The sequence below is a fragment of the Syngnathus acus genome, chromosome 8 (assembly GCF_901709675.1).
Source record: "Syngnathus acus chromosome 8, fSynAcu1.2, whole genome shotgun sequence".
NCBI lineage: Eukaryota > Metazoa > Chordata > Actinopteri > Syngnathiformes > Syngnathidae > Syngnathus > Syngnathus acus.
The window spans coordinates 8,937,617-8,954,026 of NC_051093.1; the positions used below are offsets into that span (position 1 = coordinate 8,937,617).

General features: G+C 40.8%; 1 protein-coding gene and 2 long non-coding RNA genes across 5 annotated transcripts; 1 reads left to right on the forward strand and 2 right to left on the reverse strand.

Annotated features, from left to right (window-relative positions):
* Positions 1-1,136: 1,136 nt before the first annotated feature.
* LOC119125538 lies at positions 1,137-8,635 on the reverse strand. 2 transcript variants are annotated; one of them, XR_005098479.1, is made up of 3 exons: positions 8,531-8,635; positions 3,596-7,247; positions 1,137-3,561 (listed from the first exon to the last, which is right to left on the reverse strand). It is a non-coding gene; the product is annotated as an uncharacterized LOC119125538 (long non-coding RNA). The 2 variants fall into 2 exon arrangements; XR_005098478.1 differs by having other exon boundaries at positions 3,549-5,356; positions 5,450-7,247.
* LOC119125394 (neurabin-2-like) lies at positions 3,748-16,394 on the forward strand. Of its 2 annotated transcripts, XM_037255862.1 has the most exons (14): positions 3,748-4,072; positions 4,141-4,349; positions 4,522-4,860; positions 5,030-5,662; positions 8,516-8,648; positions 9,360-9,480; positions 9,938-10,042; positions 10,118-10,253; positions 10,367-10,510; positions 11,625-11,678; positions 11,808-11,939; positions 12,335-12,432; positions 12,524-12,620; positions 13,191-16,394. In XM_037255862.1, exons 1-14 carry the CDS (start codon positions 3,772-3,774, stop codon positions 13,242-13,244), a joined length of 2,556 nt encoding a protein of 851 aa, XP_037111757.1. In that variant the 5' UTR covers positions 3,748-3,771; the 3' UTR covers positions 13,245-16,394. The 2 variants fall into 2 exon arrangements, with proteins under 2 accessions (XP_037111757.1, XP_037111758.1); XM_037255863.1 differs by lacking the exons at positions 11,625-11,678; positions 11,808-11,939; positions 12,335-12,432; positions 12,524-12,620; positions 13,191-16,394 and adding an exon at positions 10,696-11,124.
* On the reverse strand, positions 10,109-12,589 carry LOC119125539. The gene is made up of 4 exons (XR_005098480.1): positions 12,470-12,589; positions 11,156-11,233; positions 10,348-10,481; positions 10,109-10,181 (listed from the first exon to the last, which is right to left on the reverse strand). It is a non-coding gene; the product is annotated as an uncharacterized LOC119125539 (long non-coding RNA).
* Positions 16,395-16,410: the final 16 nt, after the last annotated feature.

Sequence of the window (16,410 nt, forward strand, 5' to 3'; positions counted from 1 at the left end):
AATGGAGTGTCCGTGTGATTCGCTCGTTAAGTGCACCTGCGTGAAAACTTTTAGCTCCTGCAGAACGCGAAAGAAGCTAAAACTTTTCACGCAGGTGTGTTTAACGAGGGTCACTTGGAAAACATATTGGAACGCGGCCCCTCGAGGACTGGAGGTTGACACCCCTGGATTAAGTGAAAAGTGCCTCACCCGCCCTCACCCCCACTTTCTGATTGGCTGTTTGATTTGTGACGTCATTCGGACACTATGAAAAATACAGTGTCCGCCTATGACGTCATTCGCCATTTTCAGGTTCGTTCGCGAAGATTCACGAGTGAGTGACAGACAGCGTTGCTGCTATGCCAGCCGACATTGATGTTTTAATTTTCTATTTGTTGGATTGTAGTTGATGGTGTTATTATACCGAATGTGTTTGTGTTTGAATAAAAGGTTGAAAAAAAAATCCTTTATGCCGACATTTGTTATTTTGGGAGACACCAACTCACATAACAATGTAAAACACATACACGACAATATGTCATATAAAGCAGTTAACCAAATGTCAGATTTTTTTTAATTGGCGAATATAAAAACAAGGAATAAAACACCAGACAAGTTTCATTATGAATGTTTATTAAATAATAATAATAATAGTAAAATTCAAACCAGCAATCTAATGTGAAATTGCAGTAGATATATTGGATAACATTATTTAGGCGTATATATATATGCATACACGTTATTTAAAAACTACTATAAGTGTTGTAAAATCAAGATTACCCAAAGAGAAGCATAATCTCCGCGTTTTTGCATAACGGCGCATCCCTTCATGCAATAAAATTAGCCGTTAGCTTGGAGAAAACGTTCATAAAAGAAGTGGTGTTTCAGTGAGTGGTTCTTTCTTTCTGTCCTTGGCGAATCGTAATTCGACATTCTGGCTTACATAGTTCATGCCAGGAGGGAGACGCAACACGTTGACTGACTGATCCGTTGATGCACGGGGGGAAGGAAGGCAGTTCACGCACAGAACAGTTTAGTTGGCGAACCGGAAATGCAATTAGCGACTCGTTCGTGAACGGGAAGTTACGTCAATTTCTTCTTCGTTCTGTTTTACGGCGAGGCGGCACCAGCTTCAATGCGCATTACCGACACCTACTGGTTGAAGTCATATGAACTGAAAAAAAGAACGAATCACTTTAGGAAGTGATTCGTTCACTCCCGTTCACTGAAGAAAGTCCTTCCTTTGATCGAATCGTTCACTCACGAGCCAACACTATTTTGTACTTACCCAACGCGCGCGGAACACAATACTGAACGGATAAGCTATCTTAGTTCCTTGTTTGCTTTATGCTTTGGATTTTATTATTATTGTTTGGGTGTTTTATACTTTATTAATTGTAAAATGCTATACATGTACCTTTTATTCAAATTTTTATTAATCATGTTTTGCTTTTAGTCAAATTAATAAATAAAAAAACATTGCTGAAGTAAAAACGTTAGTTTATCGGTCAAAATAAATAAAAATTCATTACTATGAAAACCCAAACAAAATGACCAAAAATTAATTCCATTTAATATTCGTGTCAATTCTAATTTTTTTGGGGTGCAGAGGAATCCAACTTTAAAGTTTTGTTTTTTGAACGGTGTGGGGAATTCACTCATGATAGATTGAAATTATTATGGAGAAGTGGACTGGCACTTTCAGTACAAAATTGTGTAATAGAATGACATGTAGATGAATCATTGGTCCATATTTGTATTCTTAATAGCGCGACAAATACGTGAACTATACTGGACGGTTCTGTCTTGATGTCGACAGAAAGTGAGCTCAAAGTAAAAAGCGGTTGTTCTTGGACTGATGAATGACGCAGAAAATCTCGTCTTGGCTGACGCCAGCTCTTTCCTGTGTGTGCGGCTGTTCCACATTGGCCCAGTAAAGTTCACATGATCCCTGTATGAGAAGCTACTGTTTTGCCAAGACATGATCACAAGATGTGCTTTGATTGCAACGTGTTTGTGGGAATATTTCTAGCCTCCAGGTTGTAAGCCTCCATGAGTTTGAATTTTGTCAGATCACTTTCAAAGTGATTTTTGTTTCCTTATCTAATATCAGCTTGCTGCAAACAATGGCGCACATTTCTTCACTTTGGCCTTGACTCTCTTGACTGTGGCAAGTTTTAAATATCGGATTTTGCATATTTATTTCCCCAGATGTTAAGACACTGGAAATATCCGTATCGCTTTTCTATCAACTTTTTCACAATCCTTGGCATAATAAAGGACGAATTCAGTGTGCCTTTTTCGGAAAATGTCTCTAAGCTAGCCGCTGTGGATTGCGTAATGTTTAGCGCTAGCTATCAGCATTAGCTTCTGTGAGGTTGGGGCATATTTTACGATGCATATTTGACAATGCATGGACCACACGCAAGTGTCTGACGTGTAGCGATTAGCTGGCAACCCGTCCAGATTGTACCACACTTCTTGCACAGTCAGCTGGGCTTGGCTCCAGCTGACCCGTGACCCTAATAAGGACAAGCAGTACAGAAAATGGACGGAAGAACTAGATGTAGACAATCAAGTGCGCTCTTTTTATTGTCCTCATAGGTGCACCCTTTTTTTTGTTTTGTTTTGCACGCTCATCTGAAAGTGGAAGTAACTCCGCCTCTTTAAATTCCTGAGCTCTTCTCCTGGTTGTCATGGGAATGAAAGCAGTAGCCTACTACTTGGGGCTTCATGCTTATTTTCATGAAACAGGATCACCCTCTCGAATCAGAATAAGTTCCAGGATTCCAAATAATGGAGTGTAACTTTTTTTTTGATGTGCCCAAAAGCCTGTCAAGACAACTGGGAAGTCGTTTAAATTGGGGGCAAAAATCACAATGTCTCCTTTAAAGGGAATGTTCTCCAGATGTAGAAAATGACTCAGTTAGGGTAAAAATAAAGATAATTACTACTGTGGGGAAAACATATGATCCCATGTTTTATGTCGTTTATGACCCAAGTATTTGCTGTATTTAATCACTGAATTTTAATCATTTCGGCTTTTGTTGTGGTATTGCCTGTCAGTCTTATTGGAAATAATCTTTCATGGTTTTTACATCAATTAAACCCTTAATTTTGAATGATAGTCTGTTGCCATATGGATTTTTTTATAGCTCAACCAATTGGAAACACAACTACTGAAGTTTTTTTTTCACTGTATGAATGCTTGCTGATTTTAGCTGTACAATCAAACCTAAAAAAATTCAAATGTTTAGAGGATACCTCTTCTATTCTTTTCACCCAATGTTGTTTTTCACCTAATCCTATGTTACACACTTTTAAATAAAGCCTTTATTTGCTTTGATGTTTCGATGACATCATCAATTTATTACTTTTGACAGCGGTAGGATTTGTTCACGATTTGGTTGACATCATTTCTGAGTTAGTCGGCAAAATTTAAAGGGATAACATTGAGCAGCAATTTGCATTCTTATGAACAATCAAAATACTCAGTTAGTTTTAATTGTGTACAAAAACTGTAATGGGACCATCCAGGAAGAAAATCCTGATCATAAAAACCAAAGCCATTGAAAATATAACCTATTTAATGGTGGTGAAAAAAAAAATTAAAAACAATGAAATCTGCAATAATATAATGATGATAACACACATTTATGGAATAGCTATCAACTAGCAGCTTAATTTCAAGTATATCTTCTGCTCTTGTCTCACAGCTCATGTTCTACAGACATGCTGCCACCGTCATCCCCATTAACCTGCTGTTCACTGGGGGACATTTAATTCTCAAACATGATGAAGACAGAACCTGCCTCAGACAAGGCGGACAACGGGGCCTCCGCCGGAAACAGTGGGGGGGGCTCCAACATGAGGAGCGCCTCACCTCATCGAAATGCATACGAGGCAGGTCTGGCGGCGCTAAAGAAAGCTACGGATCACCTCAATGGAGGCTACGACCCCGCCTCCAAGCCCGCGCCTTTACCTCGGCCCAACGGGAGGGGTCGTAGATATGGATCAAATGTCCACCGCATCAAGAATATGTTCATGCAGATGCAGTCGCCAGGAGATGAGGAAGATGGTGCCAAAGTGATTGGTAAATGATAACAACAATACATATATTTTTTTTAGCCGAACAAGCTTTCACAGTCTTGTCATCGGCAGGAAACGAGCAAGCGGTCAAACTGTCGCTGCCAAGGGCATCGAGCCTCAACGAGAACGTCGACCACAGCGCGCTGCTCAAACTCGGGGGCACCGTTTCGGAGAGGGTCAATCGTTTTGACACCAAAACGGATGGAGAAGGTGCGCGCTCCTCCTCAGGATTGTCCAAACTCCAGGAAACCAGGAGGATGTTTGAACAACGGACGCTGCAGGTCAGAAATGGCGCTATTTAACATGTGAGACACGCCCCTTTGATTGGCTGTCAACCAAGTTGACTGTGTTCACGCCCACAATGGCGCAAACCGCCAGCTAACTGCACCAATGTGTGCCATGAACAGGATCAAATGAAATAAGATGAACATGAAATGATTTGGTTTCCTTTAGGAGAAACAAGCTGCTACCAACAGGATTTTACTGAAGAAGGAGCGAGCTTCTGGTTTCCAGGATAGCCGCCTGGATGTGGTGGCACGCTTCAATGGCTCGACTGAGGCTTTGGATCGCTTAGACGACCCCCCCATTCCCGCTTCTGCTCCCGTTCCCGTTCCTGCCGCTGCAGCTGTTTCGGGGCCCGCTGAAGCCGTCAGCCCCACCGTCAGCCAACTCAGTGCTGTGTTTGAGAAGGCTGATACCCAAAACAATCTCTACCTCCCCAACCGTCGGTCGAGACCTGCCCCAGGACCAAAGCCAACAATTCCAGCCAAATCAGGGCCTGCTCGGAGTCAGGTAAGAAGATTTGTTTTCAAGTGCTGACTTTAAAGCCAACTGCGCTTCAGGATTTACAATTACTTTCACTCTTGTCGTTCCTCCGCAGCCTGGGTTAGCGTGTTGACATCTTTTGATATGGTGTCAAGCACAATGTGAAATGATTAGATCATTTGTCTCTCTGTCTCAGATGAAAGCGCCTCCTGCAAGTCAGGAGGACTTAGAGGAGGTGACAACAGGAACTGTCAGCAACCAGGCGGCAGAGGTTGACGAGACAGATTCGCTCCCGCAGTGCAACATCAGCGAGGAGGAGAGATTTAGACATTCAGGAGATCAGCACTCCAACTCTGATGACATTTCAGCGGAGGCTAAACCAGAGTTGGAGTCTCAGTTGGAATTGACAGAAGACTCTAGTACCTTAGCTGGTCAGGAGCCTCTAACCGCCGCCGAACAGGATTGTTGTCGAGGGGATATCGATGCCGGGGCCAGATTGGTTCAAGCCGATGTCCACGCTTCACTGGAAAATGGAGAAAAAGAGCCACCGACTTTTCAAGTCACACAAGCCGAGGAGGAGAACGACGACGACGACGGCTCGAGGAAGGAGGATTACTCCGAGGGGGATCTGGTGGACGTGAGCGCGTACAGCGGCCTCGGCGAGGATGACTCTGGGGGAAGCCAGCTGGACGATGATGATGATGATGACGAAGACGAGGAAGAGTACCATCCAGAAAGCAGCTGCACGGAAATCGAGGGTCTTCCTGAGGAGGAGGAGGAACCCATCGCAGCCAACAGAAAGATACGATTCAGCACTGAGCCCATTAAGGTGAGTTTTGAACCGAGACGTTATACTTCCTCCTTGAAAATGTCTATAGAGTGCAAAATGTTTTGATGGATCACTAGCAGTTGCTGCGCCATGCATGTCCTCATTCATCCCATTTCAGGAGGTTGACGATCAAAGGGAAAAAAGTGACGCATGTGCTTTTAAATGATGTCAAGAAGGTATTATTTTTATTTGTTAGACGTAGAAACTTCTAACCAGTGACCACTTGACTGCATCTTTGCATCTCGAGGAAGCTGCGGTTACAATGTAGGCGGCCGAAAGCTGCAGGGACATATGTAAGTGGAACAGACAATATGGCTGCTATGATAATATAATGACAGGTTGGGAGACATGTTATTATGTGGTTGTCCTTTTGAGCTTTTTTTTTTCCCTCACCATCTCCTTTTTTCAGACTGTATACAGTATTTGTGCAGATAACAATTGTATTGCTAATTGAGCATGCCTAAGTAAGTCAAATGAGTCGCAGGTATATCACATCTAAAGAAAAATAAGAATGGAGGTTTCCATTTCCTTTGCTCGCAGCTTCTTGCATGGTCTTTGTCGAAACAAATTCTCTAACTTTCACAGTTCTTCAAATACGTTTATTATAATACTGACATAAGAGATTTAAACATTGTTTATTTATATTTATAAAATATCTAAGGGAACGGAATTCTGCTATCTTAATGCTAACATATAATGGGAACCACCATAGAGAGGCTAAATTAATTAGCATTGTTGCTGCAGTAATTAAAAAACACCCACTTGCTCGGCTCAATCATTCTTTTTTTTTTTTTTTAAATTGAAAATATGACAAAGTATTCGATGACAATGATGCAGGTTTTGGCTTATTCACTTTATTTTCCTCTATGAGTGAAGCATTCAAAGTTCATCTATTAATAAGTTTTAGCCTCTCGGCACTTGTTCTTTTGCCAGTGTTATTAAAAGGCGTTAAATTATACTTCCAAATTTACCAATCCAAAACATCACACATTTTCCTTTCTGGCCCAAAAAAAAAAGCAAAGTGTTATTTGCCTTTGAGCGATTAGCACAAGCTAAAATCACAATGGGGCAGAAAATAGGCGGCTGCGCCATTCCCCTGAAAGCGTAAAGCTTTCCTGCTCGTCGCCTCACGCTTGTGTTTACGTGCGCTGAATAGTGAACAAAGTTACCCCTGTGAGTGTGAGAAAAGCAGTTGGAATGTGGCTGGGTGTGTTTGTTTTTAATCGAAGAACACACACAGACGTGTGTGTCCACACAAGATCTAAAAAGTGTTCAAATTCTAAAGCTACCCCACCAAATTATTTGATTCATAATACTATACACATACAGTACATTGTTTTAAATGATGTTAATCAAACGGTTAATCTGGTAAATGGTCGGGCCTTATTGACAATACTTGTCATGACAAGTTAGGGTTAGGATATTCTATATAAATATTTTCATATTTGTTATCTTGCTATAGTGGACATACATCATTTGTCGTCGTGTTGTTCTTTTTGTGTATGTGTTTTGCTTTGTTGACATTTCTGTCACCATGGAAAGTCTCTGACTTCATGACTGTATCTGGGAGGGCGCACGTTGAAGCCTATTATGCACACTCACACACACACACACGGCTATAAAGTTACTCAACAGGAAGGAAATGTGACAACAGGAAGCAGTTCAACAATCCTACTCTCGAACCCTATTTGCGTCGTCGGTATGTGTGAGTGTGTACTGCGTGTGTATCACATAAAAGATCATGAATTATATATATCCCACATATTATAATATAATAGCCGTGGCTGTGTTTGTCACAAACATATTAGCATATCTATCAGACAGAGCGCTATTGCCAAAATCGCGCCAGGCAAGTCTGAGGTTGCCACGGAAACGGAGTCATGTGATCATAGAGGTGGTCATCGGCGGGGAGACAGATGCTTCTGGCCTTTTCGAGAGAAGGGGGAAGGGTGTAGTTCATATTTATTTGAGGTCATATTCGATATGACCTTCCTTTTTGCGCCTCCGTCTGTTTTGAAGTTGACCTGGTGTGCTTTTGACTGGTATCGGTTCTTTTTGTTATTCATTGTTCAACCTGAATTCCTGTCATGTCTGGTCATGTGTGCTCGCTCTCACTTGGGTTCTTCTTTGTGATCCTGTGACAGTTTGCGTCACATCTAGCACGAGTGGGAGGCTTTTATATCCCTCCGTTTCTTGCTCCAACATGCCACGGCGATATTAACATTCTGTTTGGAGACTCTGACCTTCGGAAGATCGGGTTATTCATTGACTGATAAAAATGTTTTTTTTTTTCATAGCGCACAATGAGAGACTGCTTTTCCTTCACTAAAAAATGTGATTTTTTGATTCAGGCCAACATTTTAAAAAGATACGTACGTGCGAATTGAGTCTAGGTTTTTCTAAATTTGCAACAACACGATGCAGTTCATTCTGAACTTCCCTGCACTTCCCCATCACCATTGTAAGTGTAAATGTGCCATTTTGTGGTTTTTGTTGGCACGAAACTTTCCCCTTGCTCCACTTCTTACCCTAACCTGGCCTCACTACTTTTTTCTGAGGTTTTCATGATTCATCAATTGCACACCATGCTTGTTCTCAAAAAGTGGCACCATGGAGTTTCCACTTCCCCTGTCGTACTTTCTCTTTCATTTTCCACATTTATCAACTCCTCAAAATATTTCTGTCTTTAACTCGTTCACTACCATTGACGCATATAAACGTCAACGTTTTATTGACATTTCTTTTGTGAGTTCTCTCACCAGTCAAAGCTTCTCGCTTCAAGTCAGTTCTGATAGGCATGTCGGGACAAGAAAAGCAGGAGAGAAATAAATGGATGCATGATTCCTTGTGTAGGTATTCACCACCTACTGTAATGAAGACTATGATCGACGTAACGATGATGTGGACCCAATGGCGGCGTCGGCCGAGTACGAGCTGGAGAAGAGAGTTGAGAAGCTGGATCTGTTTCCCGTTGAGCTGGAGAAAGGTGAACACAAATGCACGCACAGACATAAACATACACGTCACTCAGACAAGCCTCTTGCGTACTTAAACACGCACACGCACGACCAGCCACAACATTGTGACCACTTGCGAAAGATTAGGAACCGCTTTCAAATTACGATGAAATGCAATTCTACAAAGTATAACAGCAATGTTGAATTAATACTTCTGGCTGTGTCAATTATATAGTATCATCTTTCTTTTATGCGTGTGGCCCAAGATCTCAGTAACTGCCAAAGTGTTGCCGTTAGTGGACATACATGTATACATCTGTTGGCTAACAACTCTGTTATCCCATTAAGAGATTAAAATCAGTGGAGATTAGCCTAATTTGGAGTGTAATCCTGGGGCTAATGGAATTGAACTAGCAACCACCCCCCACACAGGTGGATGAGGACAATATATATATATATGATATACTGTTTTAGGGCTGTCATTAAATATTCATAGAATCGAGTACTCTATCAATTATTTTAATCGAATAATCGGACACAATTTTATTTCTATTAAAGTGTCTTAAAAAATGTATCTTGCTTGATTATTTTTTTTTAACAAATTATTCGCTTGATTTGTTGTCGATTAATCGATTAATTTTAGCACCTCAGCTTTTTTGACACCTTTTTTACGGAATCACATATGCACAATTACATGCTGTCATATTGACACAGTGTTGTTGTGCTTGTGTGTTTTTCAGACAGTGACGGTCTGGGAATCAGTATCATAGGAATGGGTGCAGGAGCTGATATGGGTCTGGAGAAACTGGGCATCTTCGTCAAGACGGTCACTGAGGGTGGAGCTGCACAGCGAGATGGCAGGTAAAGGCTCGCTTCAACTATATTGATATTTGGTGTGCCATTTTAGTTCCCACTCTTAGTTTCTGCTACTAATAGGCAAATTCATTTAGGAGGAGAAGGGAAAAGGACATGCTTGTATTTTTTGCTCGTCTCACCAGAGGCTAAAAGCTTAATTGTGTTTCCTCGAAAAGGTTTCTTAACCCTTTTGAGTTCCTCGAAATGTCACCCAATATTTGCTGCCGGGCTGTTATCAGGGTTGCTGCTTTGTCAACTAACTTTCTCAACGTTCACTTCTATTGCCATAATTAAGTTTTAGATGGCTGAGGATGAGATGAACACCGCATTCCCCTTCACTTATCGGCACATCTTATCTAATGCAGCCTATATAGATTTTTAGACCATGTTTTATCGACAAATGCTAGGAATGTAATGCTTTCTTTCTTTTTTCATACGTGATCTCCCTTGATTTGAATTATAGAATCCAAGTGAACGATTTGATCGTCGAGGTTGACGGGACCAGCCTGGTTGGTGTAACTCAGAGCTTTGCTGCGTCTGTCCTACGCAACACATCAGGCACCGTCAAGTATGCTTTTTTTTTTTTTGGTGTTTTGTAATTTGTGAGCTCATAAGGTAATCTTAAAAAACATATCATTCCCAGATTTGTGATTGGTCGGGAGAAGCCGGGGGAGCAGAGCGAAGTGGCTCAGCTGATCCAACAAACTCTGGAACAGGAGAAATGGCAGCGAGAGATGATGGAACAACGATACAAGCAATACATGGACGATGATGAGGAGGTAAGAGTAAATGGAAACCATTCAGTGGTTCAATATTCTTAAACATAGTCCATCATTTCCACCTTGTGGTCAGAGAACGGAATGACTTTGTAACCTTTGTTGATGTCTTCTAGACAGGTGAATATGCCACAGATGAGGATGAGGAGATGAGTCCCATGTTTCCCAATTCCATCGAGGTTTTCGACTTGGCCGAACACCAAGACTCATTGTCTCCCGTCGAGCTGGACCCTGAAAAGTTGACCCACAAATTCAAGGAGGTATGATCATTTTGTGTCTTTGGATCCTTAGCGTTATTTATGACAAACGTAACTGCTAATAGTGGAGGAAGCTTTCCACACATAGGTGAAAATCCACAATATTGAGAGAATTTTCAAATGATCTGTCTGCTCTTTAAGAATAACAAATATCGCAAGCTAAATTGGAGAACCTCCTTTTTCAATAGACCTCAGTGATCCCCAACATGTTGAGACACAACCGGAGATGTGCACGCAAGAGAAGCAGGAAAGGCAGGAGATAGTCTCACTTGCATCATGAAATATAAAAGCGAGCAAATAAAATTCTTTTCGATTTTAGCTCTCAGCTCTGTGATTTAAATGGATTTTTTCCCCCCATTTTATTGTGGAAATGACTGAATCTGCGTATTTCCTGACAGGCGCTCCTTCTCAAAAAAGTAGAAATAACATTAGCACCATCTACGGGTAGAATTGAACTACTACAACAAAAAAGGCAAATGGTCACTGTCCAATGTGTTCATATGCACTATTTAATATTTGTTTCCTATTTAATTTTGCTGATTGCATAAAAGTACAGATAAGAGGATGACGTTATTTATTTTCTGTTCTCTCTTCAATTATTACTATTTTAGTCTTTTTCTTAGCGCACATAAAACACTAAAAAAATACCTTTTCTGTCTTGAATCTTTCAACTGCCTTCCCGTCCTTCGTCCCTCAGTGGAGCATCATCTTCTTACTTTGATTCATCTAGTGAGGGAAATGAAGTCAGTGCACTCTAGAATGTTGTTCCGAATGAAAGACAAATATGGAAGATGAATATTACCTGCGAAATCTATCAAAACTGGACTACAAATTGAAAAGGAAGATTAACTTGAGTCTGGATGAGAGGTCAAATGAGAGGCCAGTTGCAATCGATTCAGTGCCTTGAGAATTCAATAACCAGGATGAATGAGACTAAGATCTACTTCAAGTATCAGGTCAGAACAATACCAGATGAACAGAAATGATGAAATGTTCATATAGTGAAAAAAGGACAGTTTAGACAAATGACAGTATTTTGTCTTTTTCTAAACTAAATCTTATTATAAATGACCGGTATGTTTAACACTTGTATTCTACCCTCTCCATTTATTTGCAGCTTCAAATCAAACACGCAGTAACCCAAGCTGAGATCCAGTTGCTGAAGAGGAAGGTGAGAGCTGATCAAAATTCTTAACATTAAAAAAAAGTAGCCATGTTGCAATTTGTTGCACTGCCGTCATGTCCACCAATACGTGCAGCTTCATTTGCTGGCTCAGCTTTTGATAAACTTCCCCCGCAGTTGGCTCACGCAGAGCAGGATAAATTGCGTTGGCGAATGGAGCGTGCTCAGCTGGAACAAAGCATCCGGGACAGTAAAGAGAGGATGGAGAAACTGGAGGGTTACTGGATGGAAGCCCAGTCGCTGTGTAAGGTAATTCAATCAGGAATGACTACCATTAAAATTGTTTGTGGCCTTCTTAATGAAAGAAAACTCCCCGCAGTGGTCATATAAATAAATTGAATCTGACAAAAGTAGCTATAAATAAAAAATAATAATAATAATGAAAAGTAGCCAATTAAAACCAGACATTGCTTTTGGGATATGGTTCAATAGAATTATTTGAAACAAACAAAAAAATGATACGACCCTTAGAAACAAATAACAAAATAATACAAATACAAAATATATTCCAAAAAATATAAAAATAATTTGGAGGAAAATTGGTGACAAATTAAATAATAATTTTTAAATATTGGTTACAGTTTTGCCACCCCCCCTCCGCTGTCAGCTGTTACTAATTTCCAAAGTGTATGTTTATTTTTTAGGCAGTGGATGAACACTTGAAGGAAACCCAGGCACAGTACCAAACCTTAGAGCGGAAGTACAGCAAAGCCAAGCGAATGATCAAAGAGTATCAGCAGAAGTACGTACGGGAGTAAACACAAAACAGACGTGCTTACCAAATGCCAAGACAATATCTCGTTGATGCATGTGTCTTTGTGCGTGCCTTGTAGGGAGATTGAGTACCTGAAAAAGGAGGCAGCGCACCGTCAAGAGGAGGAAGACAGTGAGGCGTCACACAAAGAGGAGGCGGACAACTTGCAGGAAAAGGTGAAGAAAGTTCATTGATATTTTTTTTTTTTTTTTTTAACTATTGAGATTAATGACACTTTGAAGACATGCAGCAATCACGTCTCTGGTATAAATTCATTCATTCATTTCTGGTTGGCTGTGGCCACCTGAAATGGTTGACAAGTCGCAAGTTAAATGCTTTTTCCTGTCTGATTCTTTTTTATCAACTAAAAACAGGGATGTGAATTTGTCCCGGCATACTCACAATAATGTGCGCACATTGCTTTCAAAACAAGCCAAGCGTGTTAAACCGCTGAGTTGTGACAACTGCATTGTTTTGGGCAGGGGGGCTTTCACAAATTCGGGGTTCTGGGTTTGAATCTCGGCCCGAACTCTCCTTTGTGTTGTGCCAGTTACTGAAGTACGAGTACTGTTACTTCAGAATAATATATGATTCAAGTAAAAAGTAGTCTTCTATAATAATCCCAATAATTCGTTCCTACAAATATTCAGCGGGTTTGTTCACATCAAGTCAGGCGGCAACTTAAGTGGCAATCTGTGGGTTGTTTGAGTTTTAGAGCTTCAACTCATATGATTTTGTTTCCACAGATTGCAGACCTGGAGATCCAAGTGGATGCTCTCAAGCCCCCAAACCCCACCTAGCCTGCTCGCTCGCAGCTCCGCTTCCTGACCATAAAGGGAGGACGCGGCTCTCTGCCTTCACACGGACGCACTGTAGTTCAGACGATCACTCACAGCGGCGGCAAGCAGACGGAACCTGACAATGTGGAAGAAGAAAAAGGAGGATGACAGAGCGAAAAGAGCAACCTCTGTTTTGGAATTTATGGCCTATCAGCAATCCCAGAATGCATTTTGTGTGACAGCCACAATCATCCTTGTGCGTCTTCCTGGAAACTCTCTCAGCAATCAACAAGGAAACCATACTCAGCCTCCCTGTGTTCGATTTATATGTAGATTTATTTTCTCCTCCCTGGCGTGAAAAGTGTCCTACGGGGAGGATGTTGAGGAAACAGGCTCGTCACAAAGTGCTTTACAGAGTGACCGAGGACGGAGGAGGATTCTTGCTGTGCTGCTTCTCCACTACCCGCACTGGAACTACAGGAAGATGCAAGTGATGAGTAGGGCCCAGTTGAACCCAAATTCTGCCCCATTAGTTAGCATTGAAAGACAAGACAAAGATGCCAACAAACCCATCTCAATTTGAATTTTTCAATCTATTTCTCCATACGCGAAGGAATCAGGTAAACATTTGCATTTCGGGTATGAAAGCGTGGTGACATCCTGTTTTGTAAATATTCTCAACGTCTATTTAAAAGTTAACTTAAGCACCGACTTATGGTGGAGACTCGTGTGTGTGCAGACTAGGGTCGCCGAATCGTGTGTATTTGCATTTAAATCTGAGAGCAAAACTGAATTGGCTGTGGCAGTATTTAGCTCACATTTTTCTAACTCAAAGTTCGACATGCTGGACTTACTTGGGATGACTTTCAAATGTAGTTTACGGAGTCATAACATATCGGCTCAAGAGACACGGATGATAGTATTATTAATTCATTTGTATTTTTTAGGGATGTCCCAATCTCTTCCTGATTTCCGGTGATCGTAGCATAGCTACATTAGCTAGCTAGTCTTGCCGTTCTTTACGACAACTGCCGTAAAGTACCGGTTGACGGTAGCTGCGCAATTCAAACTTCCGTGGCGGTGCAAAGCAAACATGTCAAAAGTGTGGAAATATTCGAGAGTGAAGACTGTCCTAAAACTACTTGCAATGTTTGCAACATGGTAATTTCAAGAGCAGGTAGCAGCAGAGCTACACCACAAACTGGATTCGTCATCTAGGGCAAAACATGACAATGTGTATGAAGCGTTTTGCAAAGCTGCAGATGGAAAGGTTGCTAAAGCAAAGCAGCAGATGGAAAAGTTGCTAAAGCAACAAATGCTGGACGTTGTGAGGAGAACCCAATACTCCAATAAGAGGGCGAAGAAGATCACAGAAAGGTTGGTCGAATTTATTGTAATGCTTATTGATGAAATTGCAGTGCTATAAAAAGTTGAATTACTTGCTCAAAATAGATTTCAGTTTTATAAATTTCAAAACTAAAGGCAAAATATCGGATCGGATTTGAGGTTAAAAGATCGAATCCGGGGTTAGAGGCCTAAAATGCTGAACGGGACATCCCTAGTATTAATTAAGATAGTGGTGTGGATAGCAAAATATGATCTCCTTTTTTTGGGAATGAGCTTCGGTTTAAATACAGGACAGGTGCAGTTGACTATTATTTAAAAAAATATATATATAAACCCATGAACCACAAGCCAGAATTTAAAGTTTATATGAGTAGTTGATCATTCTTAGAAAGTGCTTTTAGATTTTACCAGAGGCAATTGAATAACTCCATCCATCCATTTGTGTGAGCTGGCGCCCATTCTTGCTGACTTTGGTCAGTGTTTTTTTTTTTTTTTTAGTGTTTTAGGTCAAGTCATCAGACTTGGAGTCATTTGCAGAAAGCGGGGCTTGAGTGAAAATAAGTTGATGGTGTTCAGACATTCCTTTTGTTTTCAAATGCTCAGACTACTACAAAAATGGATTAGCAGTGTTGTTTGCAGTATTGTGACTGAACACTTAGCCCCTTGATGAACGAGTTTCTTACTATCCACTGTTCCAACAGTGCTGGGATCATCGGTTTACGCAAGCTCATGTTCTGCCCCAGATGTCCTCTTCCATTTTTGGAGTTGATCTTGTATTTTGGAATGCATGTTTAATTGAAGCACAGCTGGAGCCTCATGCTCGCCCAGACAAAAAGTATTTCCTGTACGAATGGTGATATCCTGCACCGGTAACATCATCAATGTGTTATTATTATAATTTTTTTTTAAATGATGCACTTATGCTTCTCGACTGGATTTTCGGTTCTATTTGGTGAGGTTTGTAATTGATTTGCCTTGTTAGCTCCTTTTGCCTTTCAAGTTTCTGCATAGCTTTAATGTATGGAAAGTCATTTGAGCATTTTATTCAATATCCTGTGATCCAACATTAAGATCCATGTACTGCTACGCGCTCTTTGTTCCAGTTTTTTTTTTTTTTTAAACTTAAGCTGGATATCAGGGATAATGAATAAATGCCCAACCATTTTCTACTATATATACTTTCACAATTCTCCCATTTCTGCTCAGTGTTCCTGAGAATCAAAACAAGGCGTGTTTACATCTAAAACCTGTATACATCATGCAACAAATTCGATGGTCTTCCTCCAAATTGCATTCAAATGTTTACCCATCTCATTACGTACAGTATTTCACTCACTGAATGGATCTGTTGGAGCAGCTGAATGTGTGAAGTGCCTTGCTTAAGGACGTTCGTTGATAGTATCTCAAGTTGAATCCCGCAGTCCAAAAGGTATTTGGTTCACATGTGTCAATACTCAGGGCGGAAATAAAACTGGAAAACTTGTCCTTCAATCACTACTAACACTATTGACATATCCGCAGTTGCATTGGTCCAGTAGTGCAGATGAAAATGTTTTCGATATACGTTGCGATGTTGTATCGTGATGCTTCTTTACCCAGATGCTAAAAATTTTTTTTTTTTCTCCATGTATTTGGCTTAGAACAAAGTGATGAAATATGAGATGTGCCATATAGTTTTGAATAGTAGTTACAAGTTAGTGCCAAACAGTGTGAGTGGGACAATCTTTACCTCTCTAGCCTGGGGTCTGTTCTGTCGTGGATGTCACCATGTTTGTCTGAACCAACACCTGTTTGTCAGCATTTCAATAAACATGTTGAACGACATCTATTTTTCCCCCAT

Excerpts from the sequence above, each read along its gene's own strand:
- LOC119125394 (XM_037255862.1), top strand. The coding sequence starts at position 3,772 with ATGATGAAGACAGAACCTGCCTCAGACAAGGCGGACAACGGGGCCTCC. Across the intron at positions 4,350-4,521 it reads TTGAACAACGGACGCTGCAG|GAGAAACAAGCTGCTACCAA; the intron begins GTCAGAAATGGC and ends GGTTTCCTTTAG. Across the intron at positions 12,433-12,523 it reads ATCAAAGAGTATCAGCAGAA|GGAGATTGAGTACCTGAAAA; the intron begins GTACGTACGGGA and ends CGTGCCTTGTAG.